The sequence below is a fragment of the Symphodus melops genome (assembly GCF_947650265.1).
Source record: "Symphodus melops genome assembly, chromosome: 10".
NCBI classification, from domain to species: Eukaryota; Metazoa; Chordata; class Actinopteri; order Labriformes; family Labridae; genus Symphodus; species Symphodus melops.
Window position 1 is genome coordinate 9128275 of NC_136700.1, and position 22552 is coordinate 9150826.

Here is a 22552-nt window from a genome sequence, read left to right on the forward strand (position 1 = left end):
CCTCAATTGTTTAATCATTAATAACACGAACCATCTGGGTGTTGGATGTGGGGGCAGGACATTAAAGCACACAACACATGTTGTGATGTTGCAAATAGGTGGAGTTGAGGAGGGCCTAAAGTCACCTGACAAACAATTAAAATACATTCAGTGTCAGTCAACACAGCCACGAAAAGGATTTATGCAAATTCATATTCAACACCTTGACATGGTAAAATAAAAGAGATGAGTTACAAAATGATAAAGTCATTGCAAATGTTGTTTGTTTTTTATAAAAAACAAAAATAATATTTTACTTTTTTATCGCTTTCCTACAAACTCAAATACGCTTAACAATGAATAACAACAAAAGCAAAACAAAATGACAAAAACAACAAAGAAATATCGTACAAGAATTTTATATGAAGCATTTTCTCTATATTTTGAGACATATACAAACGACAAACAAAGACCTGGATTGGTTTACTTTAGAATGTGTGGGGTGGTTGACACTGAAGTTACCCCAATTTATTAATGACACTTTAAAAGTGGATTTTTGATAATATGTCACCTTTAACATTAAGCTGATAATTTGTGTGATTTTAAAAATACAAGGCCTTAATGGTTGAGTTAGCTATGTATTTGCTCTTTGTGGTGAATGTGAAATATTTAATATATGACTTCTTATAAGGTTGTTGGTAACTGTTTTCACTGATTTGAGATACACAAGCAACAGATCTGAAATAAAAGAACATGCTTTATTTCTGATTAGACAAAGTAGACAGTTGTTAAATGACTTCAGGGAGATTTATACTAAACAAATGCAACATTTGAACTGGTTTAGATCACATGAAAGTTTAACAGTTGTTAGTTTACAAATTGGTGTTTCCTTTCCCCATGATTGCTTTCTTTGTGTTCCACTCTGGTCTCAGCAGAATTATGTAACATTTGGGTCCAAACAGTGACACCAAAAGACCAAAACTGGAGGCTAGGATGGCAAATATTTCCACTGCATCTGCATATTTGCCTGGTGAGTTGACATAGGCAGGGACAAAGGCAACCCACACAGCACAGAAAATAATCATACTGAAAGTGATGAGTTTGGCTTCATTGAAGTTGTCAGGGAGATTCCTTGCCAGAAATGCAAGCAGGAAGCTGAGGATTGCCAGAAAGCCAATATAACCCAGTAAAAAAATAAATCCAGTGGTGGACCCAACAACACATTCATACACTATCTTGTCATTGTAGTATTTAGTATTTTTATGAGGAAATGGTGAGGCGAGGACAATCCAGACGGTGCAAATTGCTGCCTGAACAGAAGTAAGGACCAGGACTGTCCCTCTCTGTTGCATGGCACCAAACCACTTGAGAACAGCTCCACCTCCTGGCTTGGAGGCCTTAAACACGGCAAGAACCACCATAGTTTTCACCAGAATACATGAGACACAAAGCACAAAGATAATGCCAAATGTTGCATGTCTCAACTGGCACGTCCACAATCTGGGGCGGCCGATGAACAGCAGTGAACACAGGAAACATAGTTTAAGTGACACGAGGAGGAGGAAACTCAGTTCTGTATTGTTGGCTCGTACCATGGGTGTGCTGCGATGATGGATGAAGATTCCCAGGACGACAACACAGAGAAATGTGCCCAGCAATGAGGCAGTTGTCAAGCAGATACCCAACGGCTCATGATAAGAGAGAAATTCAGTCGTCTTAGGAACACAGTGGTCATGCTTTGGGCTGGACCAGAAGTCGTCTGGACAACTGGTACACTCCATGGAGTCTAGTAAAATGGGAAGTTGGTGAGGTTAATTTTCTTGTAAAGAAAACAATTTTCTAAAAGAAAATAAAGATTGAAATTAAACATAAAAACCCACCAGTTAAATTGCTGATTTTCCCCTCAGAACAAGGGACACAGTCAAAACAACATTGAGGTTCCCCTTTCTTTCTGGCCATGCGGGTACCTGGAGGGCAGCTCTCACTGCATACTGACTGAGGTGGCTGTGTGGAAGAAAATACATTTGTAAATATATATAGTACCCAATCTTGCTTATTTTTGCATTCAATGTTATCCAGAAATTACCTTTTTGGGGGTAGAGTTCCAGAAGATTTTGTTTTCATCAATTTTCAGTACGTCACCTTTGAAGTCAGACCTCTTAACCTCACCCACATTTTGAACTTTAGTTTTGCCATCAGGGAGCCACAGCCAGTTGATGACATCATAGATTGGTAAGGCATCTCCGTTCTCATCAAATGAAACTTCATCACCAAATGATGTGGTAAAGTTGACTTTTTGTAAATAATGAACAAGCTACAAATTAAAAACAGAAACAAAGAGATAGCGTTTTAAGGACTCAAATGAAACAAAGGTTTATCCCACAATGTACAACTTATCATGTTTTTTTTTATCTTTTCATTCTATCTCTATATTTTTTTAAACAAAATAAATAAATATGAAAAAAAAATATATAGTAACTAACGCTTTAGCATCAATCACTGAAAACATAGATAACGTGTAAAGTGATACCACACCTGCCATGGCTCCAAAGTTTGCAAATTGGCACAGCTGTGTCCACTGAAAGGCCCTCTACCTGGCTCACACTTCATCAAATCATCAAGAGCATATGCCAGAGAGTACACAGCTTTGTAAATATTGTACTCAGGTCTGAGGTTTGAAACATCCAAAAAATCACTCTCAGCATTTTGTAAGTCTTCTTCTCCATTGCAGAGTTTCTCCCCAGCTTTCAACGAACTTAATGAAGCAAATTTACACTCAAATGTGGATTCCCAAAACTGCCTCACCTGAAATGCAGTATCATGAAATTATTTTGGATCCACAGATATAACACAAATAATTGATTAGTTCTATCAATAAATATTCATTGAGAAATAAATTGTTGAGGTGAACTCCCACCATGCTAGTTCCAGAGCTGTCATTGTTTACTTTATCAGGATGTATTTGTAATAAAAATTCTCTCAGTCCTGGTATTTCCCCTCGACGGATGGCAATGCCGAGTGTACCCCTCAGGTATGGCATGAGTTCAGGTGTCTGAAGCACAGTAGATGATGTCCAGGCATCACTTCCTATCCACTGTATGCCTGTCACATTCTGCCTGAGCACCTTTTTTGTAGTGTATTGAGACAAGCAACAAATATGAAAACAGTCTTTTGAAATGTCACTTATAAAACATGTCAGATTATATTGTACTTTTCAGGAACATTTTTAATAATTATTTTTAACTCTATGAGATGAGTTTTTTTCGTAATTGTACATGACAGTTAAATTGTTAAGCCTTTTATACATACACAGTATTTTAATTAGTGAAGTATTTTTATTCCAACCTCTGCCATTAGATGAATCACGTGAAATTCGTGTGCAAAAACCATAACCACACGGGCTGTGGATATCTTCATCAAATCAACAATCCTACTAAGTTTAGATGGGTCACTGTCCCAGGGCAAAACTTCTGCATAGGCCAGACAAGCTCCACTAGATTGAGTCAGATCAGACTGAAAGGATCGAGCAACATGGAGTCCATAGTCATCATCACTGACCAGCAGGCCAACCCAAGTCCAGCTGAAGTGTTGTAGAATCTGTATCATTGCACGAACCTAATACAACATATGGGTATGAAAGGATCAGTGCACAGACCAGTAGACTTATTTTGCATATGGTGAAAGAACTGATAGGAAAAAAAAAATGAATTATGTATAAATTATTACAAATCTTTTACACTGAAATTATGAAAATAACATCCAACGAAAACAGATGAGTCATTTGTCATGTTTGTGTCATGTCAGTATCAACAAGCTTGCTGTGACAAGACTGACAAACATTACAATTCTCATGTTGGTAAAAAGGATTCACCTGGAAAGCATCACTTGGGATTGTTCTAAAGAAGGATGGGAAACGTTGCCGATTACTCAGGCAGGAACAAGTGGAAAAATAACTCACCTACAAAAGAATATACAGTTTTTGATGCCTGTTTCAGATAACTATATTTCAACACTACAGCCACTTAAAAAATATGGATCTTTATACCTTAAATTAATATATTTAAGAAGAAAAAAAAAAGGAAAACTTACAATAGGTATTTTGAACAAACCCAGCACATTGGAAGTAGCAATGGAAAATGTAGAGGCAGAATCACCAACTATCCCCACGACTGGAGGGGTCCCTAGACAGTTCTCCTCAAACACATAGTGCTCTTCTCTTCCACTGGCAAGTGATAATCCACCACTGAATCCAATGACAAGTGCAACACAGTTGTCGTACAGACTGTATCCAAGAGTCACATTAGGTAACAGATCGGACTTCCTGTTGATCTCATCAATAGCAAAGGCCATGGTCATTGCATGCCTGAACCCTAGAGTGGCAAACCTATGAAAAACATTTTAAAAATCAAAAACAAACAAAAACAATGATCTCAGCATTCAAAGCAAATATTGGTTTACGATAAGATAAGATAATCCTCAATAAGTTTAAGGTAGCACTAGCTGGATATTTATCAAAACACATTATAATGATAAAAAATACATTTTCAGTGTAATGTTTTTAACATATTTTAGCACTGTCTTCTTTTTTTAAATCATGGAAACTATAATCAAAAACACAATTAACACTGATCCAATCCATCTGCTGTATTTGTGTGAAACCTACCCTTTGCAGATGGGCCTTTGTGGCTCTGAAGTGTAAGTCCATTCAGGGAAAACAGAGGAATAGTGCACCTCAAACAGCCCACCCAGAACCACATCTCCAGGCTTGTGCATTTCATTAAGTTGAAAGCTTCTTTGTAATTTACAAGATAAAGAATAAGAGTTAGATACAGAGTGTAAGGAGAAGAGGGACAAGTAAATCAAGATAAAGGAACATACACTAAGAAAAGCTGCCATATCAGCTCTCTTCTGTTTACAACTGTTTCCCTTTGTCTTACAGAGTTATCTTTATATGCAGGGCATTTAATCCAAATTCACACTATCCTCCATTGTTTAATTATTAATAACACCAACCATCTGGGTGTGGGAAGTGGGGGCAGGACATTAAAGCACACAACACATGTGATGTTGAAAATAGGTGGAGTTGAGGAGGGCATAAAGTCACCTGACAAACAATTAAAACACTTTCAGTGTCAGTCAACACAGCCACGAAAATGATTTATGCAAATTCATATTTAACACCTTGACATGGTAAAATAAAAGAGATGAGTTACAAAATGATAAAGTCATTGCAAATTTTGTTTGGTCTTTCAATAAAACAAAAATTACATTTTAGTTTTTTATCGCTTTCCTACAAATTCAAATACGCTTAACAAGGAATAACAACAAAAACAAAACAAAATGACAAAAACAACAAAGAAATATCGTACAAGAATTTTATATTAAGCATTTTCTCTATATTTTGAGACATATACAAACCACAAACAAAGACCTGGATTGGCTTACTTTAGAATGTGTGGGGTGGTTGACACTGAAGTTACCCCAATTTATTAAAGACACATTAAAAGTGGATTTTTGATAATATGTCACCTTTAACATTAAGCTGATAATTTTTGTGATTTTGAAAATACAAGGCCTTAATGGTTGAGTTAGCTATGTATTTGCTCTTTGTGGTGAATGTGAAATATTTAATATATGACTTCTTTTAAGGTTGTTGGTAACTGTTTTCACTGATTTGAGATACAAAAGCAATAGATATGAAATAAAAGAACATGCTTTATTTCTGATTAGACAAAGTAGACAGTTGTTAAATGACTTCAGGGAGATTTATACTAAACAAATGCAACATTTGAACTGGTTTAGACCACATGAAAGTTTAACAGTTGTTAGTTTACAAATTGGTGTTTCCTTTCCCCATGATTGCTTTCTTTGTGTTCCACTCTGGTCTCAGCAGAATTATGTAACATTTGGGTCCAAACAGTGACACCAAAAGACCAAAACTGGAGGCTAGGATGGCAAATATTTCCACTGCATCTGCATATTTGCCTGGTGAGTTGACATAGGCAGGGACAAAGGCAACCCACACAGCACAGAAAATAATCATACTGAAAGTGATGAGTTTGGCTTCATTGAAGTTGTCAGGGAGATTCCTTGCCAGAAATGCAAGCAGGAAGCTGAGGATTGCCAGAAAGCCAATATAACCCAGTAAGAAAATAAATCCAATGGTGGACCCAACAACACATTCATACACTATCTTGTCATTGTAGTATTTAGTATTTTTATGAGGAAATGGTGAGGCGAGGACAATCCAGACGGTGCAAATTGCTGCCTGAATAGAAGTAAGGACCAGGACTGTCCCTCTCTGTTGCATGGCACCAAACCACTTGAGAACAGCTCCACCTCCTGGCTTGGAGGCCTTAAACACGGCAAGAACCACCATAGTTTTCACCAGAATACATGAGACACAAAGTACAAAGATAATGCCAAATGTTGCATGTCTCAACTGGCACGTCCACAATCTGGGCCGGCCGATGAACAGCAGTGAACACAGGAAACATAGTTTAAGTGACACGAGGAGGAGGAAACTCAGTTCTGTATTGTTGGCTCGTACCATGGGTGTGCTGCGGAAATGGATGAAGATTCCCAGCACGACAACACAGAGAAATGTGCCCAGCAATGAGGCAGTTGTCAAGCAGATACCCAACGGCTCATGATAAGAAAGAAATTCAGTCGTCTTAGGAACACAGTGGTCATGCTTTGGGCTGGACCAGAAGTCCTCTGGACAACTGGTGCACTCCATGGAGTCTGAAAAAAGGGAAGTTGGTGAGGTAAATTTTTTTGTAAAGAAAACAATGTTGTAAAAGAAAATAAAAATTGAAATTAAACATCAAAACCCACCAGTTAAATTGCTGATTTTCCCCTCAGAACAAGGGACACAGTCAAAACAACATTGAGGTTGCCCTTTCTTTCTGGCCATGCGGGTACCTGGAGGGCAGCTCTCACTGCATACTGACTGAGGTGGCTGTGTGGAAGAAAATACATTTGTAAATATATATTTCCCAATCTTGCTTATTTTTGCATTCAATTTTATTCGTGTTATCAGAAATTACCTTTTTCGGTGTAAAGTTCCAGAAGATTTTGTCTTTATCAATTTTCAGTATGTCACCTTTGAAGTCAGACCTCTTCACCTCACCCACATTTTGAACTTTAATTTTTCCATCAGGGAGCCACAGCCAGTTGATGACATCATAGATTGGTAGGGCATCTCCGTTCTCATCAAATGAAACTTGATCACCAAATGATGTGGTAAAGTTGACTTTTTGTAAATAATGAACAAGCTACAAATTAAAAACAGAAACAAAGAGACAGAGTATGAAGGACTCAAAGCAAAAGTTTATCCCACAATGTACAACTTATCATATTTTTTTCGTCTTTTCATTCCATCACTATATTTTTTCAAACAAAATAAATGAATATGAAACACAAAATATATTAACTAACACTTGAGCATATATCACTGAAAACATAGATAACGTGTAAAGTGATACCACACCTGCCATGGCTCCAAAGTTTGCAAATTGGCACAGCTGTGTCCACTGAAAGGCCCTCTACCTGGCTCACACTTCATCAAATCATCAAGAGCATATGCCAGAGAGTACACAGCTTTGTAAATATTGTACTCAGGCCTGAGGTTTGAAACATCAAAAAAATCACTCTCAGCATTTTGTAAGTCTTCTTCTCCATTGCAGAGTTTTTCCCCAGCTTTCAACGAACTTAATGAAGCAAATTTACACTCAAATGTGGATTCCCAAAACTGCCTCACCTGAAATGTTATATATCATGAATTTAATTTGGATTTACAGATATAGCACAAATACTTGTTTAGTCCTATCAATAAATATTTATTTTGAAATAAATTGTTGAGATGAACTCCCACCATGCTAGTTCCAGAGCTGTCATTGTTTACTTTGTCAGGATGTATTTGTAATAAAAATTCCCTCAGTCCTGGTATTTCCCCTCGACGGATGGCAATGCCGAGTGTACCCCTCAGGTATGGCATGAGTTCAGGTGTCTGAAGCAAAGTAGATGCTGTCCAGGCTTCACTTCCTATCCACTGTAGGCCTGTCACATTCTGCCTGAGCACCTTTTTGTGGCATTATTTAGAGTGTATTGAGACAAGGAACAAATATGAAAACAGTCTTTTGAAATGTCACTTATAAAACATTATATTTTACTTTTCAGGAGCATTTTTTCTAATTATTCAGCATTTTCTATTAATTATTTTTAACTGTATGAGATGAGTTTTTTTCCATAATTGTACATGAAAGTTAAATTGTTAAGCCTTTTATACATACACAGTATTTTAATTAGTTAAGTATTTTTATTCCAACCTCTGCCATTAGATGAATCACGTGAGTTTCGTGTGCAAAAACCATAACCACACGGGCTGTGGATATCTTCATCAAATCAACAATCCTACTAAGTTTAGATGGGTCACTGTCCCAGGGCAAAACTTCTGCATAGGCCAGACAAGCTCCACTAGATTGAGTCAGATCAGACTGAAAGGATCGAGCAACATGGAGTCCATAGTCATCATCAGTGACCAGCAGGCCAACCCAAGTCCAGCTGAAGTGTTGTAGAATCTGTATCATTGCACGAACCTAATACAACATATGGGTATGAAAGGATCAGTGCACAGACCAGTAGACTTATTTTGCATATGGTGAAAGAACTGATAGAAAAAAAATATTGAATTATGTATAAATTATTACAAATCTTTTACACTGAAATTATGAAAATAACATCCAACGAAAACAGATGAGTCATTTGTCATGTTTGTGTCATGTCAGTATCAACAAGCTTGCTGTGACAAGACTGACAAACATTACAATTCTCATGTTGGTAAAAAGGATTCACCTGGAAAGCATCACTTGGGATTGTTCTAAAGAAGGATGGGAAACGTTGCCGATTACTCAGGCAGGAACAAGTGGAAAAATAACTCACCTACAAAAGAATATAGAGTTTTTGATGCCTGTTACAGATAGCTATATTTCAACACTACAGCAGCTTAAAAAATATGGATCTTTATACCTTAAATAAATATATTAAGAAGAAAAAAAGAAAGAAAAACTTACAATTGGCATTTTGAACAAACCCAGCACATTGGAAGTAGCAATGGAAAATGTAGAGGCAGAATCACCAACTATCCCCAAGACTGGAGGGGTCCCTAAACAGTTCTCCTCAAACACATAGTGCTCTTCTCTTCCACTGGCAAGTGATAATCCACCACTGAATCCAATGACAAGTGCAACACAGTTGTCGTACAGACTGTATCCAAGAGTCACATTAGGTAACAGATCGGACTTCCTGTTGATCTCATCAATAGCAAAGGCCATGGTCATTGCATGCCTGAACCCCAGAGTGCCAAACCTATCAAATACATTTTAAAGAGTAAAAACAAACAAAAACAATGATCTCAGCATTCAAAGCAAATATTGGTTTAACACAAGATAAGATAAGATAATCCTAAATAAGTTTAAACAAGCACTAGCTGGATCTTTATCAAAACACATTATAATGATAAAAAATACATTTTCAGTGTAATGTTTTTAACATATTTTAGCACTGTCTTCTTTTTTTAAATCATGGAAACTATAATCAAAAACACAATTAACACTGATCCAATCCATCTGCTGTATTTGTGTGAAACCTACCCTTTGCAGATGGGCCTTTGTGGCTCTGAAGTGTAAGTCCATTCAGGGAAAACAGAGGAATAGTGCACCGCAAACAGCCCACCCAGAACCACATCTCCAGGCTTGTGCATTTCATTAAGTTGAAAGCTTCTTTGTAATTTACAAGATAAAGAATAAGAGTTAGATACAGAGTGTAAGGAGAAGAGGGACAAGTAAATCAAGATAAAGGAACATATACTAAGAAAAGCTGCCATATCAGCTCTCCTCCGTTTACAACTGGTTCCCTTCTTCCTACAGCGTTATCTTTATATGCAGGGCATTTAATCCAAATTCACACTATCCTCCATTGTTTAATCATTAATAACACCAACCATCTGGGTGTTGGATGTGGGGGCAGGACATTAAAGCACACAGCACATGTGATGTTGCAAGTAGGTGGAAATGAGCAGGGCCTAAAGTCACCTGACAAAAAATTAAAATACTTTCAGCGTCAGTCAACACAGCCACAAAAATTAATCAAGCAAATTTATGTTCAACTCCTTGATTTAGTAACATATAAAAGGTGAGTTACAAAATGAATTAATCACTGCACAGTTTTTTTTTATACACATAAATAATAATAATAATATTACACTTTGAAAATGCTTTTCTAAATACTAAAAGACTCTTAACAACAAAGACAAAATGACAATAAAACAAAAACAATATCTTCAAAGGAGGATGAAAGTTCAGATTGTTAGAGGTTATAGGAAATGTTGAAGAGTTGAGTTTTTAGGGATATCTTGACGGAAGTGAGTTAGGGGGAGTGTCTGGTAGCATTCACGGCTTTGTGATCCGGTAGATGTCACTCTCCAGCACTGGCCTGAAACCAAAACAACTTGAGCTGCATTGCTGTGTTAGCAGGCTAATGGCAGCGCTTTTTAGTTCGCTTGTAGCATCAAATTAAATGTAAATTAACACAGAATGACCATGATCTAAAAACTCTCTTGTGCCTTTCAAATTAGCAGTCACAGTAGGTTATTCTTTTTTCTACAGTCCACCACTTAAATTGATCTTTATGCAAGGGGATGAACCAGCCACACTAATTGTAGACAGTTGTGACTCATAGGGATATTGTCAGAGGATATACTGTATTTCTGCTTCATCTATATATAAAACGTTGCACATTCTGCCTTAAACACAAAAGAGCAGTGAATCCTGTTAACAAAAAAATTAAACTAATGTTTTCAGCATGTATCAACCCAGAAATTTGTGGCTTTATGTCTTTGTCTTCAAAGTGTATGAGGATGACTTTAAATGCTGTTAGATATAGGTTGGCTACATTAGTAGTTCATCAACCTACAGTATGCTTCTAAATGACCTGTAAGGTCCAAATAAATTTCAAGAAATAAAAGAACCAAATTCAAAAACAATGTGTCCCAAACAAATGCAATGACTGGAGTGTGCTGCAAATGAAACAAAAATTCAAAACAATTACATTAACATCATTTATAAATTGCTCAAGGCCTGTAGTGGTGCTTTGTTTAATGTGGGGGAGAGAGAGAGAAAGAGAAGTGAATGTTTTGTTGAAATGGGAAAGCTCTTTAGTTGGGATGACAATGGATAATTACTGTAACTACGTCTAATAAAGTACATTTTCTTGCTGTCTTGAAATTTTCTGGAATGTCACAAGGAACTTTGCTCCCTTTTGCACCTTTTAAAACAGTCCCTTATGGTATAAATGAAACATCTGTGCTGTGCTTTGGTCAGAATATAACATGAATCAAATACCAGAGGAGGCTTCTGACCATGTATAAACCACCTCTGTCAGAATACTTCGTTTTGGTGTGTGTCTCTCTTTAAATGCAATTACCTCACCCCTCTCTTCCATGAGGTGTGCAAAAGAGTTCAGCTTTGAGCTTCCATGGCAACTCATTAGCATGCCCCCTTGGGAAAAACATGGCTGCCCATGACAACACAATGGGGGGTATTTTTATTTTCCTGATTTTAGACTTATACAATCCAAAAACAAAGTGGACTGGATTTGTTTACTTCACATTTTGTGGGTTGGTAAAAACTCAGGTTAACTAAATGTATTAAAAAACAACACTGTAAAAGTGGATTATTCATAATATGTCCAATTTAACATGAAGCTGATGATTTTGGTGGTATTAAAAATGCAATGCCTTAATAGTTGTATTATCTATGAATTTGCAATGGGTGGTGAATGTTTATCTTTAATATATTGTATGACTTCTTTTAAGGTTGGTTGTTACTGTTTCCACTGAATATGAGATACACAAGCAATAGATCTGAAATGAAAGAACATGCTTTATTTCTGATTAGACAAAGTAGACAGTTGTTAACTGACTTCAGGGAGATTTATACGAAACAAATGCAACATTTGAACTGATTTAGATCACCTGAAAGTTTAACAGTTTTTAGTTTACAAATTGGTGGTTCCTCTCCCCATGATTGCTTTCTTTGTGTTCCACTCTGGTCTCAGCAGAATTATGTAACATTTGGGTCCAAACAGTGACACCAAAAGACCAAAACTGGAGGCTAGGATGGCAAATATTTCCACTGCATCTGCATATTTGCCTGGTGAGTTGACATAGGCAGGGACAAAGGCCCCCCACACAGCACAGAAAATAATCATACTGAAAGTGATGAGTTTGGCTTCGTTGAAGTTGTCAGGGAGGTTCCTTGCCAGAAAAGCAAGCAGGAAGCTGAGGATTGCCAGAAACCCAATGTAACCCAGTAAGAAAATAAATCCAATGGTGGACCCAACAACACATTCATACACTATCTTGTCATTGTAGTATTTAGTATTTTTATGTGGAGATGGTGAGGAGAGGACAATCCAGAAGATGCAAATTGCTGCCTGAATAGAAGTAAGGACCAGGACTGTCCCTCTCTGTTGCATGGCACCAAACCACTTGAGAACAGCTCCACCTCCTGGCTTGGAGGCCTTAAACACGGCAAGAACCACCATAGTTTTCACCAGAATACATGAGACACAAAGCACAAAGATAATGCCAAATGTTGCATGTCTCAACTGGCACGTCCACAATCTGGGCCGGCCGATGAACAGCAGTGAACACAGGAAACATAGTTTAAGTGACACGAGGAGGAGGAAACTCAGTTCTGTATTGTTGGCTCGTACCATGGGTGTGCTGCGATGATGGATGAAGATTCCCAGGACGACAACACAGAGAAATGTGCCCAACAATGAGGCAGTTGTCAAGCAGATACCCAACGGCTCATGATAAGAAAGAAATTCAGTCGTCTTAGGAACACAGTGGTCATGCTTTGGGCTGGACCAGAAGTCCTCCGGACAACTGGTACACTCCATTGAATCTGGTAAAAGGGGAAGTTGGTGAGGTTAATTTTTTTGTGAAGAAAACAATTTTCTAAAAGAAAATAAAAATTGAAATTAAACATCAAAACCCACCAGTTAAATTGCTGATTTTCCCCTCAGAACAAGGGACACAGTCAAAACAACATTGAGGTTCCCCTTTCTTTCTGGCCATGCGGGTACCTGGAGGGCAGCTCTCACTGCATACTGACTGAGGTGGCTGTGTGGAAGAAAATACATTTGTAAATATGTATTTCCCAATCTTGCTTATTTTTGCATTCAATTTTATCTGTATAATCAGAAATTACCTTTTTCGGTATAAAGTTCCAGAAGATTTTGTTTTCATCAATTTTCAGTACGTCACCTTTGAAGTCAGACCTCTTCACCTCACCCACATTTTGAACTTTAGTTTTTCCATCAGGGAGCCACAGCCAGTTGATGACATCATAAATTGGTAGGGCATCTCCGTTCTCATCAAATGAAACTTGATCACCAAATGATGTGGTAAAGTTGACTTTTTGTAAATAATGAACAAGCTACAAATTAAAAACAGAAACAAAGAGACAGAGTATGAAGGACTCAAAGCAAAAGTTTATCCCACTGTTCAGAAATGTACAATTTATAATGATATTTCATCTTTTCATTCCATCTTTACATTTTTATTAAAAATTATTTTATATAACAACACACAAAATATGGTTACAATGTTTTAGCATGTCACTAAAGACATACTGTAGATAGAGTGTAAAGTGATACCACACCTGCCATGGCTCCAAAGTTTGCAAATTGGCACAGCTGTGTCCACTGAAAGGCCCTCTACCTGGCTCACACTTCATCAAATCATCAAGAGCATACGCCAGAGAGTACACAGCTTTGTAAATATTGTACTCAGGCCTGAGGTTTGAAACATCCAAAAAATCACTCTCAGCATTTTGTAAGTCTTCTTCTCCATTGCAGAGTTTTTCCCCAGCTTTCAACGAACTTAATGAAGCAAATTTACACTCAAATGTGGATTCCCAAAACTGCCTCACCTGAAAGTAATTAATTTCAGCAGTATCATGAAATTAATTTGGATCCACAGATATAGCACAAATAATTCTTTAGTTCGATCAATAATTATTGATTTTGAAATAAATTGTTGAGGTGAACTCCCACCATGCTAGTTCCAGAGCTGTCATTGTTTACTTTATCAGGATGTATTTGTAATAAAAATTCTCTCAGTCCTGGTATTTCCCCTCGACGGATGGCAATGCCGAGTGTACCCCTCAGGTATGGCATGAGTTCAGGTGTCTGAAGCACAGTAGATGCTGTCCAGCCTTCACTTGCTATCCACTGTAGGCCTGTCACATTCTGCCTGAGCACCTGTGTGTAGCATAGAGTTTATAGAGACATTGAAATGTCATTCCTAAAACCTGCCAGACAATATCTTATTTTTCATGCATATTGGTTGTTTTTTGCTTTCTAAAAGTACACAAGGTGTTAAAAAAATGAATTTTTTGTAACTTTTTCTAAATAAGCTAATACATTAATTCTAATTCAAGTTTATTTAAATCCTTCAACTTTATGGGATTAGTCTTCTCATAATTTCACATTTTGATAAAATTGTTATGCCTTTTATGTTTCTTACAATAATTATTTTAAAAGGTGACATATTTTTATTCCAACCTCTGCCATAAGATGAATCACGTGAAATTCGTTTGCAAAAACCATAACCACACGGGCTGTGGATATCTTCATCAAATCAACAATCCTACTAAGTTTAGATGGGTCACTGTCCCAGGGCAAAACTTCTACATAGGCCAGACAAGCTCCACTAGATTGAGTCAGATCAGACTGAAAGGATCGAGCAACATGGAGTCCATAGTCATCATCACTGACAAGCAGGCCAACCCAAGTCCAGCTGAAGTGTTGTAGAATCTGTATCATTGCACGAACCTGATAAAGCATATTAGTTTGAAAGGATCAGTGCACAGACTAGTAAACTTATTTTACATATGGCAAAAAGAACTGATAGACAAAAATAATGAATTCTGTGTAAATTATTACATATCTTTTATACGGAAACCATTATGAGAAATGAGATTTAGCGAAAACAGACGAGTCATTTGTCATGTTTGTGTCATGTCAGTATCAACACGCTTGCTGTGACAAGACTGACAAACATTACAATTCTCAGTTTGGTAAAAAGGATTCACCTGGAAAGCATCACTTGGGATTGTTCTAAAGAAGGATGGGAAACGTTGCCGATTACTCAGGCAGGAACAAGTGGAAAAATAACTCACCTATAAAAGAATATACAGTTTTTGACAACCATGCAAGATAATTATGTATTTCAACACTACAGCAGCTTAAAAAACATTGATTTTTAGACATCAAATAAAGATACTTCAGAAGAAAAAAAAGAAGAAAAATACTTACAATTGGCATTTTGAACAAACCCAGCACATTGGAAGTAGCAATGGAAAATGTAGAGGCATAATCACCAACTATCCCCAAGACTGGAGGGGTCCCTAAACAGTTCTCCTCAAACACATAGTGGTCTTCTCTGCCACTGGCAAGTGATAATCCACCACTGAATCCAATGACAAGTGCAACACAGTTGTCGTACAGACTGTATCCAAGAGTCACATTTGGTAACAGATCGGACTTCCTGTTGATCTCATCAATAGCAAAGGCCATGGTCATTGCATGCCTGAACCCTAGAGTGGCAAACCTACCAAATACATTTTAAAGAGTAAAAATGAAAAATATAACAATAATAAGAGCATTCAAAGTAAATATGTGAAAAAGCACTATCATAATGACATATTACAATTTCAATATTATACTTTTATGACGTTTTACAACTCCTCCCTTTTTTTAACCATTGATACTCTGATCAAAAAACATAATTAACACAGATCTATTCCAGCTATACTTTATGTGTGTGAAACCTACCCTTTGCAGATGGGCCATTGTGGTTCTGAGGTGTAAGTCCATTCAGGGAAAACAGAGGAATAGTGCACCGCAAACAGCCCACCCAGAACCACATCTCCAGGCTTGTGCATTTCATTATGTTGAAAGTTTTTCTGTAATTTACAAGATAAAGAATAAGAGTTAGATACAGAGTGTAAGGAGAAGAGGAACAAACAAATCAAGATAAAGAAACATATACTAAGAAAAGCTGCCATATCAGCTCTCCTCCCTTTACAGCTGGTTTCCTTCTTCTTACAGAGTTATCTTTATATGCAGGCCCTTTAATCCCAAAGCACACTATCCTATCCTGGGTGTTAGATGTGGGGGCAGGACATCTAAACACACAACACAGGTTGTGCTGTGGCAAAAAGGTTGAGTTGAGGAGGGCCTAAAGCCACTTGACAAGAAATTAAAACACTTTCAGTGTCAGTCAACACAGCCACACAAATGTATGATGCAAATGTATGTTCAACTCGTGGATAAATAAGCAAAGCCAATGATGATGCTAGTTTTAGCTTAGTAACTTAGTAACTTGCTTAAATATGACTCCGAAGCTTTCACCATGAATGGACCCCAAAAATGGTGGCTCTTACTGTCTTTCAATTTTCTTGAAATGTACAGAAGTGCATGAATGAAAAGGGCAAAAATGCAAGTTTTTCAAAAGGAAATCACGTAATGATATTTCTTTCATGCATATACTTAAATTTGAATTTGAATTTACCCAAAGTCAATACCAAATCTGGTGAAAGTGCATTACCTTGGGGCAGTTTTATGAAAGAAACTACCTGCTGATCTGAGGTCTATAGAAACTTTCGGTTATTTTAATCATTGCTTTTCTCTCATGCGTTTGGCTGCTCGCTTCGTCTGTTTTGTTTTGTTTTTTTATTTTCAATGAGTTTGTATTGTGTTTGTTTATCCTTGTCTTCTGTAAAGCACATTGGGTTTACGTTTGTATGAAATGTGCTACACAAATGACATTGAATTGAATGGAATTGAATTAACATCAAGATGTGAAACCATGTAATTTCCTTACCATCTTGTTGAGGTTAAAAGTATTAACCCTTAATAGTTGAATTATCTATGTATTTGCTATGTGTGGTAAATCTTTGTGCGGTTTATATTTCATATATGACTTGTTTTAAGGCTGGCGGTTATGTTTCCACTGATTTGAGATACAAAAGTCATCCATCTGAATTAGAGAAAAAATTATTCTTTATTTTCTGATTAGATAAAGCAGACATTTGTTAACTGACTTCAGGGAGATTTCTACTAAACAAATGCAACATTTCAACTGGTTTAGACCACATGAAAGTTTACCAGTTGCTACTTTGGAGAATTGGTGTTTCCTCTCCCCATGATTGCTTTCTTTGTGTTCCACTCTGGTCTCAGCAGGATTATGTAACATTTGGGTCCAAACAGTGCTACCAACAGACCAAAACTGGAGGCTAAAATGGCAAATATTTCCACTGCATCTGCATATTTGCCTGGTGAGTTGACATAGGCAGGGACAAAGGCAACCCACACAGCACAGAAAATAATCATACTGAAAGTGATGAGTTTGGCCTCATTGAAGTTGTCAGGAAGATTCCTTGCCAGAAATGCAAGCAGGAAGCTGAGGATTGCCAAAAACCCAATGTATCCCAGTAAGAAAATAAATCCAATGGTGGACCCAACAACACATTCATACACTATCTTGTCATTGTAGTATATAGTATTTTTATGAGGAAATGGTGAGGCGAGGACAATCCAGACGGTGCAAATTGCTGCCTGAACAGAAGTAAGGACCAGGACTGTCCCTCTCTGTTGCATGGCACCAAACCACTTGAGAACAGCTCCACCTCCTGGCTTGGAGGCCTTGAACACGGCAAGAACCACCATAGTTTTAACCAGAATACATGAGACACAAAGTACAAAGATAATGCCAAATGTTGCATGTCTCAACTTGCATGTCCATAATCTGGGCCGGCCGATAAACAGCAGTGAACACAGGAAACATAGTTTAAGTGACACGAGGAGGAGGAAACTCAGTTCTGTATTGTTGGCTCGTACCATGGGTGTGCTGCGATGATGGATGAAGATTCCCAGGACGACAACACAGAGAAATGTGCCCAGCAATGAGGCAGTTGTCAAGCAGATACCCAACGGCTCATAAAAAGAGAGAAATTCAGTCGCCTTAGGAACACAGTGGTCATGCTTTGGGCTTGACCAGAAGTCCTCTGGACAACTGGTACACTCCATGGAGTCTAGGGAAAAAAAGATTATTTTTTTTGTGTTTATGCTTCTTTTAAGTTGTCACCTTGAGTTGTAAATTTGACTTTTAATTGACTTTGGTTCCATTGTTTACTAAATGCTGTTATTTTTTGGTGAGCAATGACGTAAGTTTATGATATCCAAGTAGTTTCCTTTGAAATTTCTAATAATTTGTCAACCTTTTAATGTCAGTTTCGTTGGATGACACACCAATACCAGGAAATGTGCTTTGATTCTGCAATGGTTCGCTTCTGCTTTTTTGTTTAAATCCCCTTGGTACCAACAATTTGAAGACTTGTTAAAAAATAAATGGTAAGCCTTCCTTTTACAGTAAGAAGGGGTTACCAAATAGATAAATAAACAAACACATTCACAATATGAAATAGAATATTAATAAGACACTTACCTGTTTTATTGCTAAACTTTCCTTCTGAACAAGGGACACAGTCAAAACAGCAAATGGGCCCCTTTTTTCTGGCCATACGGGTACCTGGTTGACAGCTGTCACTGCACACTGACTGTGGTGGCTGTAGATATTGTTATTGTTATCATTGGAACTCATTGTGGGTTCTGTTATTAGGTGTCATACACTAGAGAATACATATAATAACCTGTTTGGAGTCAAAGTTCCAGAAGATTTGGTCTTCATGAAGCGTGAGTTCTTCGCCTTTGTAGGCCGACTTTGTAACAACACCAACAGTTTGCAGCTTTGTTGTTCCATTAGGGTGCCACAACCAGTTCATGATGTCATAGATCGGCAGGGCATTACCATTCTCATCAAATGACACTTGATCACCAAATGGTGTGGTAAAGTTGACCTTTTCCAAGTAATACATAAGCTACAGAAAAAAAGATACAAAGCAGAAACAACTGTGACATTTATCAATGTCATACTTCTTGAGTTGTCATGTGAGATGACTAGTTTTATCAGATCAATTCTCTGAATTAGGTCCTGTGCCTATAGCTTTTCCAGGCCTAATGTACTGTTTTCCTTTGGTGTATTGTTACAACAATAAAAATTACATTTTATATTTTCACTTTAAACCTCTATTTCTTTTCAAAACCCCTCATTTTTAATGTGCTTTTAAGCAAGAGGAAGGCATTTTGTTAGCCTCACAATACTTGGTTACACTTAATGTTGATTATGATCTTTACATTGCTGGGTACAGTTTCCAAATTATAAGTAAATAAACTCTTTTTATCTGTCTGTCTGTTCTCCTGTTCATCCCCCAGTTTGTCTTTTTGTCTTTATCAATTTTTGATGTAAAGGATTGTATAGGATTGGATGATTGATCAACTGTCCCAAAAGTTATGTTGCTAAACCTCAACAGAAACAACCTGTTATGAGGAAGTGGTTAAGTGTAAATTGATAATATTGATGTCACACCTGCCATGCTTCCAGTCTATGCAGAGCAGCACAGTCGGGCCTACTGAAAGGCCCTGTTCCAGGCACACAACGCAACATGTCATCAAGGGCATAAGCTAGAGAATACACGGCTTTGTAAATATTGTACTCAGGCCTGAGATTTGAAACATCCAAAAGCTCAGTCTTAGCTGCCTGTAAGTCTTCATTTCCAGTGCATAGTGCTCCCCCAGCTTCAACCCACCCTGGAGTGGGAGCAAAACTACACTGAAAAGTGTATTCCCAAAACTGCCTTACCTGAAACAAAATTAAGTAATATTCAATTGAAAGACATTTAATTATAGTGATCATTGATTTGATTGAAATTATGCAATCTTACCATGCTGTTTTCATCCCAATTAATGTCATTAAAATCAGGACGTATTTGTGAGAGGAATTCCCTGAGACCTGGTATATCTCCTCGTCGAATGGCAATTCCCAGTGTGCCTCCCAGATATGGCATGAGGCGAGGTGTCTGGAGCACAGCAGCTGATGCCCAAGCTTCACTTGCCAGCCACTGCAGGCCTTTCACATTTTGCTTTACCACCTGATCATCAACAATTTTTATTTTCTTCAGACAAAATTTGAGTAAATGTGGTATTCTTACTGGACTTTATTACTAAAAAATATAAATACAAAATAGATCAAAAATCCAATTTATGTATAATTCAGTTAAGGAGCTGATCAATCTATGTCGGGTAGTCACTCAAATCTTAACTTAAGTTACTGATTTTTTCATTTTATTTTATTTTTTCAAGTGAACAGTGTCCTTTCAATTTATAACCTGGTTCGATAGATACCTCTTCCATTAGTTGAATTGTGTGGATCTGATGGGCAAACACAATGACCACACGAGCTGTCGATTTCTTCATAACTTCCACAATCCTCTTTAGTTCTGTTGGCTTGTCGCCCCATGGCAAAATCTCTGAGTAGGCCAAACAACCTCCACCAGCCTGAGCTAATTCTGACTGAAAGGATCGAGCAACATGGAGTCCATAGTCATCATCACTGACAAGCAGACCTACCCAGGTCCAACCAAATCGTTTGAGGATTTGTATCATAGCTCGCACCTTATTAAATACAAAGGTGTAGGGAACAGGTTTGAATAGTATAACTGATTAATTTCTGACAGTAAGTTTAAAGCACAATTTTTAAAATCCAACATGATAGAGCTGATACTGTATAGTTTCTATAAAAACAGGTTTTGGTGTTGTTTTCTCTATTAAAGAATTTTACCTGGAAAGCATCATCTGGTATTGTTCGAAAGAAGGACGGAAACCGTTTTCGATTATTCAAGCAGGAACATGTAGCAAAATAACTCACCTATAAAGCAACATACATACATATATCCAAATCAATGAAAAAAATCATTAAAGGTTTTTTTCTTAGGTGGAAATTCAGTGGTTATGTCCTTTTAATCCATTCACAATTTGAATCCAATACAGATCTAAAGCACAGCTGAATGAAGGAAAACAACGTACCATGGGCATTTTAAATAAACCGATCACATCAGAAGTAGCGATAGAAAATGTAGAGAAGGAATCGCCCACAATCCCCAGGACTGGAGGGGTCCCCAAACAGTTTTCCTCAATCATAAACTGTTCTTCTCTCCCGCTGACCAAAGACAAGGCAGCACTGAATCCAACAACAAGTGTGGCACAGTTGTCATATAGACTGTACCCCAGAGTCAAATTTGGAAGCAGGTCGGAGTTTTTGTTGATCTCATCAATAGCAAATGCCATGGTCATGGCATGCCTGAACCCTGAAGGGTCAAAACTAGCACATAAAATGTCATAGTTGAAAAGTAAAATTCAATATGCTATCAGTTCATAAGTTTACTCTCTGGAACACGAGTGTGAGACTTACCCTTGGCAGCTGGGCTGACTTGGCTCTGAGGTGAATGTCAGTTCAGCGAAGACAGAAGTGTAGTGAACTTCAAACAGCCCACCTAAAACCACATCACCCGGCATGTGTATGCCATTAAGATCAAATTGTCTCCTCAATTCACAAGGAGCGTATGACTCTGTAAAGCAAAAGAAGAAACAGCAGTACAAAAGCGAGACCAGGTAGACATACAAGAACAAATAATTGTCTAAAAATGACCCCATAACTGCCCTTCTTCCATACACCTGTTTCTAACCTTCATACACATGCGCTTAAAATTTATATGCAGTGATGTGTCATCTCTTTTGGTTATTTCCGTCATAGTTTCACACCCATTCGGGTATGGGCAGTGATGTTAGGGTAGGGAAAACATCCTGTCAGATTTCTTGCTTTCATCATCTATGTTTTGCATATTCTGCTCATCACTTTTAATGTTTTGTTTGCCAAAGTCAATGTGAAGTTTATATTTAGTCACTGTAGCTTTTAACAAAGGGAACTTAAGTCATTCTAGAAGCACAGTGGACATGACACATAAACAAGATCAAAGAAATACAGCATATTACAGTTGTGTAACACTATGAGTCTTTGTGTGAAATATTAGAAATTGTAAAAAATATTCTTCTTGCTGGAAACACAGTGATGGGCATCTGCACAATGAACCTTGTTGAACACTAAATACAGCTCCACTGCCTAGAACTACTTTACAAAATGTCTGCAGCTTCAACCTCCATTCAGAATGGTCAGCTGACTCAGCTCCAAACATTGATCCTCTATGGTCAGAGACTGCTATGAGCTATATGCTGGAAAAATATGCCTAGTGTATTAATAACACAGTTAAACCAACCAAAGAGCCTTAAACCATTGATTAGCACATCCAATTCATCTTCATTCATTCTCAGACTATGATGGTATATCCACTAGATGGTGGCAGAGTGAGTCTCCATAAAGGAAGTGTGCACACAGTAATTCATACAAAGCAGGCCAAATCACTAGATTTTTATTGTTTGGTTGCCCGGTTTATACTTTTCCAATCTGCATAGTATGTTATTTTGAATGACTTTGAGTGTATGCTAAGCATGAGGAATGCACACAATGGCACAACACTTAAGAATA

General features: G+C 37.5%; 3 protein-coding genes across 3 annotated transcripts; all 3 read right to left on the reverse strand.

The window, feature by feature from the left end:
* Nucleotides 1-851: 851 nt before the first annotated feature.
* On the reverse strand, nucleotides 852-4791 carry LOC306829975 (extracellular calcium-sensing receptor-like; the record flags this gene model as incomplete). Its single annotated transcript, XM_079353192.1, has 9 exons — nucleotides 4643-4791; nucleotides 4069-4363; nucleotides 3851-3937; nucleotides 3325-3594; nucleotides 2897-3103; nucleotides 2515-2784; nucleotides 2066-2293; nucleotides 1860-1983; nucleotides 852-1765 (listed from the first exon to the last, which is right to left on the reverse strand). The coding sequence occupies exons 1-9, from the start codon at nucleotides 4750-4752 to the stop codon at nucleotides 852-854; spliced, it is 2505 nt and encodes an 834-aa protein (XP_079209318.1). The 5' UTR covers nucleotides 4753-4791.
* Nucleotides 4792-5676: 885 nt separating this feature from the next.
* On the reverse strand, nucleotides 5677-9940 carry LOC306830663 (extracellular calcium-sensing receptor-like). Its single transcript, XM_079354255.1, has 9 exons — nucleotides 9633-9940; nucleotides 9054-9348; nucleotides 8836-8922; nucleotides 8310-8579; nucleotides 7856-8062; nucleotides 7472-7741; nucleotides 7029-7256; nucleotides 6817-6940; nucleotides 5677-6723 (listed from the first exon to the last, which is right to left on the reverse strand). The coding sequence occupies exons 1-9, from the start codon at nucleotides 9863-9865 to the stop codon at nucleotides 5810-5812; spliced, it is 2628 nt and encodes an 875-aa protein (XP_079210381.1). The 5' UTR covers nucleotides 9866-9940; the 3' UTR covers nucleotides 5677-5809.
* Nucleotides 9941-12036: 2096 nt separating this feature from the next.
* Nucleotides 12037-19331, reverse strand: LOC306829976 (vomeronasal type-2 receptor 1-like; the record flags this gene model as incomplete). The annotated part of the gene is made up of 12 exons (XM_079353193.1): nucleotides 18765-19331; nucleotides 18560-18680; nucleotides 17953-18146; nucleotides 15886-16016; nucleotides 15367-15661; nucleotides 15144-15230; nucleotides 14614-14883; nucleotides 14104-14310; nucleotides 13710-13979; nucleotides 13257-13484; nucleotides 13045-13168; nucleotides 12037-12950 (listed from the first exon to the last, which is right to left on the reverse strand). Exons 1-12 carry the CDS (start codon nucleotides 18987-18989, stop codon nucleotides 12037-12039), a joined length of 3066 nt encoding a protein of 1021 aa, XP_079209319.1. The 5' UTR covers nucleotides 18990-19331.
* Nucleotides 19332-22552: the final 3221 nt, after the last annotated feature.